General features: G+C 44.8%; 1 protein-coding gene across 1 annotated transcript in view; it reads left to right on the plus strand.

Annotated features, from left to right (window-relative positions):
- The first annotated feature begins 218 nt into the window (after nt 1-218).
- apmap (adipocyte plasma membrane associated protein) overlaps nt 219-4236 on the plus strand; it is a 19265-nt gene continuing 15247 nt past the window's right edge. The window contains exons 1-2 of the mRNA XM_071896778.2: nt 219-437; nt 3588-3704. Of these exons, the coding sequence (XP_071752879.1) occupies nt 346-437; nt 3588-3704 (209 nt within the window). The 5' untranslated portion in view covers nt 219-345. The remainder of the gene's footprint in view (nt 438-3587; nt 3705-4236) is intronic.

Raw genomic sequence — 4236 nt, forward strand, 5'->3', positions numbered from 1 at the left:
GCCATCTGACGAAGCGCAGGCTCTGCAGTCCCTGACTGACTGAGTGACGTGAATTTGCCACTTCCTGCCCCCGGCCGCATGGCGCGCATGGGAACAAAAAAGGCTGCAACACATTTGTCAATAAGGATTTTATTTTGAAGGTTACAACCGGAAGTCCTTTGCTGTATGACTGTGTGCGGCTTGACATCTCTCGGGCCTGTGCCAAGCTCCAGCCTGCCGTTTCCAGTCCTGTGCTGTAGGATGCTCTGCTCTGCTCGGCTCGGCTCTGTTCAGATCGGCTCGGCTCGGCTCGGCTCTTCGCCCGGGTTTTCCTCATAGCGACAGTCCGGCCCGGTTCACTGCGACATGAATGAGACGGAGGGGCTTCGCCTCCGGCGGCTGAACAGACCGCAGGTCATCACCGACGACCTGCACGAGCCCCGCTACAAGGGAACCAGGTAAAACACCGACACACAACAAGACACACTGCCGTCTGTTAGCGGGTCTGTTACCCGGTCTGTTAGCGGGTCTGTTACCGGGTCTGTTACCGGGTCTGTCCGGTTCACCGAGCTGCAGGGCGCCGGACAGTTAACCGGTTAGTTAACTGGTAACCGGGTACGTGAAAGTGTTTCAATGGGTTGAATGTAAAACCATCAACCCATTGAAATGAGATGTGGGTCAGCTGAGCAGCGGAATGCAGAACAGCCGTCAGTTATTTCAACCAATCAGATGTAAACAGCTGCTGACTGACAGGCGGTCCTGTCGTCATGTAGAAAACATGAGACGCATGAAATCTAGTAAAGCGTTGATGTGTTGATGTGTTGATGTTAGTGTGTTGATGTTAGTGTGTTGATGGTAGTGTGTTGATGTTAGTGTGTTAGTGTGTTGATGTTAGTGTGTTGATGTTAGTGTGTTGATGGTAGTGTGTTGATGTTAGTGTGTTAGTGTGTTGATGTTAGTGTGTTGATGGTAGTGTGTTGATGGTAGTGTGTTGATGTTAGTGTGTTGATGGTAGTGTGTTGATGGTAGTGTGTTGATGGTAGTGTGTTGATGGTAGTGTGTTAGTGTGTTGATGTTAGTGTGTTAGTGTGGGCTCGTTCCTTACAGCAGAGAACATGAGATAGTTTCATGTACCACTGATACTGTGGGAAAACACAGTTTCTGCATGAAGACACACAGCTGCACAACACCTCACACACTGAACCGTCCAACACACTGGGATGTGGGTCAGAGGAGCCTGCAGTTATTTCATAACCAATCAGATGTAAACAGCTGCTAATAGACTGTAGTTTCTTTCCTCGTTGCAGAAAACAGATGAAATGGATGTATGGAATCTAATAATGTGACCCTGATGCTGTGCCGGTCGCTTCCTTACAGCAGAGAACAGAAGATAGTTTCATGAAATATAATATACTGCAGACATGTAGCAGTGATACTGTGGGAAAATCCAGTTTCTGCAGGAAGACACACAGCTGCACAACACCTCACACTGAACTGTCCAACACACTGGGATGTGGGTCAGCTGTTGTGCAGAAGAACATTCAGTTATTTCATAACTGACCTGGAGTCAGCACTGACAGAAAACTGTTTCCTTACAGCAGAGAACAGCAGATGGTTTCATGTAATGTAATATATGCAGCACTGATGCTAAATACAGCTGCATGTAGTGAACATCAAACCATCCAGCCCAGTGCATTGTGGGTCAGTTGTTGTAGATAAGAGAGCTGCTGCTTCCTCCTTTCTCTTGTTCTGCCTGTTTATAGTTTCACCTCTTCCATCAGCTGTTCAGTCAGAAACAGGCTGGTTTAGCTTGTTTTTTTTATTTTTATTAATTTTATTTTTATTATTTTATTATTAAATCCAATTCCAGGTAGTGATGGGGCCATAACAGGTATTACTGTATATCGTCATCAGAGGTGGAGACTCGAGTCACATGACTTTGACTCAAGTCACAGTTTGAATAGCTTGAGACTTGACTTGACTTGGGTTCTGGTGACTTGGGACTTGACTCTGACTTGTACTTTGATGACTTGAAAAGGTTTCTAAAGTCTTGACTTGAGATCTTGTGTTTGTGTAAATGACTTAGATTGAAAGTGATGAGATTTGTTCCAGCGGACGACTGAATTTAAATTCTGTTTTCTGAATTTGTATGGAATGATTGAATTTATTGAAGTTGAAACTGATTATAGAAATCAAACTCATGATGCTCTTACCAAGTTTTTATCCTATTAAAACCATATTGCATTGAAAAGTCCTAGATATTTAGTTTTCTTTAAGATATTAAATTGATACTGGACTCTTGAATTGTTCTGACTTGACTTGCTGTTCTACATTTAGACTTGAGACTTGACTTGAGACTGACTTGGACTTGACTTGGACTTGACTTGAGACTTGAGACTGACTTGAGACTTGAGGGAAGTTGACTTGGTCTCACCTCTGATCGTGGTAAAAAACAATAACAGATATGACACCAACATTTTTATTACTGTGACACCGCAGCTCTCGTCTGTCATCACTGATGTTTTATTTTGCCCTCTAATAAACTCTTATATTCAAGTTGCTGACTGAGTTAAAGTGGATGCAGACCAGTAGCGCTTTACTTGACTTTATTTATTTTAGATGCTGTTCTTTGGATTTTTATTTGTGTTGTTTAAAACTCTCTTTACCGTTTCTATAAGCTAAACCAGTATTTTATCATTTTGTTTTTTAAGAAAAGTCAAATGTCTTGTGGTTGATATGATGAATTAGTTAAGTAATTGAAACATATTACAGTACTGTTTTTAAAGTTTTATCTTTTAAATAATTAATAATAATATCATATATAGAGATAATTTTGTTCAAGATAATCGTAATGTGAAATTTTTCCAGGTAGCTCTGAATTGATCTTGAAAAGTCTTCAGTCTGTCTGGACCTGCAGTCTCCTGTCTGGACCTGCAGGTGTCTGGACCTGCAGTCTCCTGTCTGGACCTGCAGTCTCCTGTCTGGACCTGCAGGTGTCTGGACCTGCAGTCTCCTGTCTGGACCTGCAGGTGTCTGGACCTGCAGTCTCCTGTCTGGACCTGCAGTCTCCTGTCTGGACCTGCAGTCTCCTGTCTGGACCTGCAGTCTCCTTTCTGGACCCTGCAGGTGTCTGGACCTGCAGTCTCCTGTCTGGACCTGCAGTCTCCTTTCTGGACCCTGCAGGTGTCTGGACCTGCAGTCTCCTGTCTGGACCTGCAGTCTCCTATCTGGACCTGCAGTCTCCTGTCTGGACCCTGCAGGTGTCTGGACCTGCAGTCTCCTGTCTGGACCTGCAGGTGTCTGGACCCTGCAGGTGTCTGGACCTGCAGTCTCCTGTCTGGACCTGCAGGTGTCTGGACCTGCAGGTGTCTGGACCCTGCAGGTGTCTGGAACTGCAGTCTCCTGTCTGGACCTGCAGGGGTCTGGACCTGCAGGTGTCTGGACCTGCAGTCTCCTGTCTGGACCTGCAGGTGTCTGGACCTGCAGGGGTCTGGACCTGCAGTCTCCTGTCTGGACCTGCAGTCTCCTGTCTGGACCTGCAGGGGTCTGGACCTGCAGGGGTCTGGACCTGCAGTCTCTGTGTGTTGACTCTGTGTTTTGTCTCTCAGCACCTACAGTGGGAAGGTTTTCCGCGTGACGCTGCTGTCGCTCGGCTGCTTCCTGCTGCTCCCTCTGCTGGTGGTCGTCCTGATCCTGGAGTCTCCCATCCAGCCGGACGTCCTCAGGTACGGCCCAACAAGTCACTGGAAAAAATCGAAATCACAGAATGGTCGGAGTTTGAGAAATTGTTGTTTTTTGTTTTTCTGGAGTTTTAGAGCTGCAGGTAATCTTTGGTCCATGAATCAAAACCTTTCATCAGACTCAAACTCACTAAATCTTGCACACTCACATCTAATATTTTTGTTTTTTTACAAAATCACTTGAAACAATTTTAAAATTCTAAAAAAGTTAGGACAAGAAAAATCTGATTCACAGTTTAAATTGCATATATTCTGTCAAATAATTGCAATTAGATTATATTTTTCAGCCCTATCCTCAGGTCAGCTTCAGGTTCTGTTGGAAGTTGGAATTACCGACTTCCGATCTAAATGCGTTCCAGTGCGTCTTCTCTGGAAAACATGGACGCAACGGCCTTTACCCGTTAACGTTAACGTTAGCTATTAATGCTCTAGTAATACTAGCAAAGACTTCTATCTTGTAACGAAGCACAAGTCACTGAATTATGTTACAAATGACGTTGAAGCTTTGTGGACTAAA

The sequence above is a fragment of the Centroberyx gerrardi genome, chromosome 15 (assembly GCF_048128805.1).
Source record: "Centroberyx gerrardi isolate f3 chromosome 15, fCenGer3.hap1.cur.20231027, whole genome shotgun sequence".
NCBI classification, from domain to species: Eukaryota; Metazoa; Chordata; class Actinopteri; order Beryciformes; family Berycidae; genus Centroberyx; species Centroberyx gerrardi.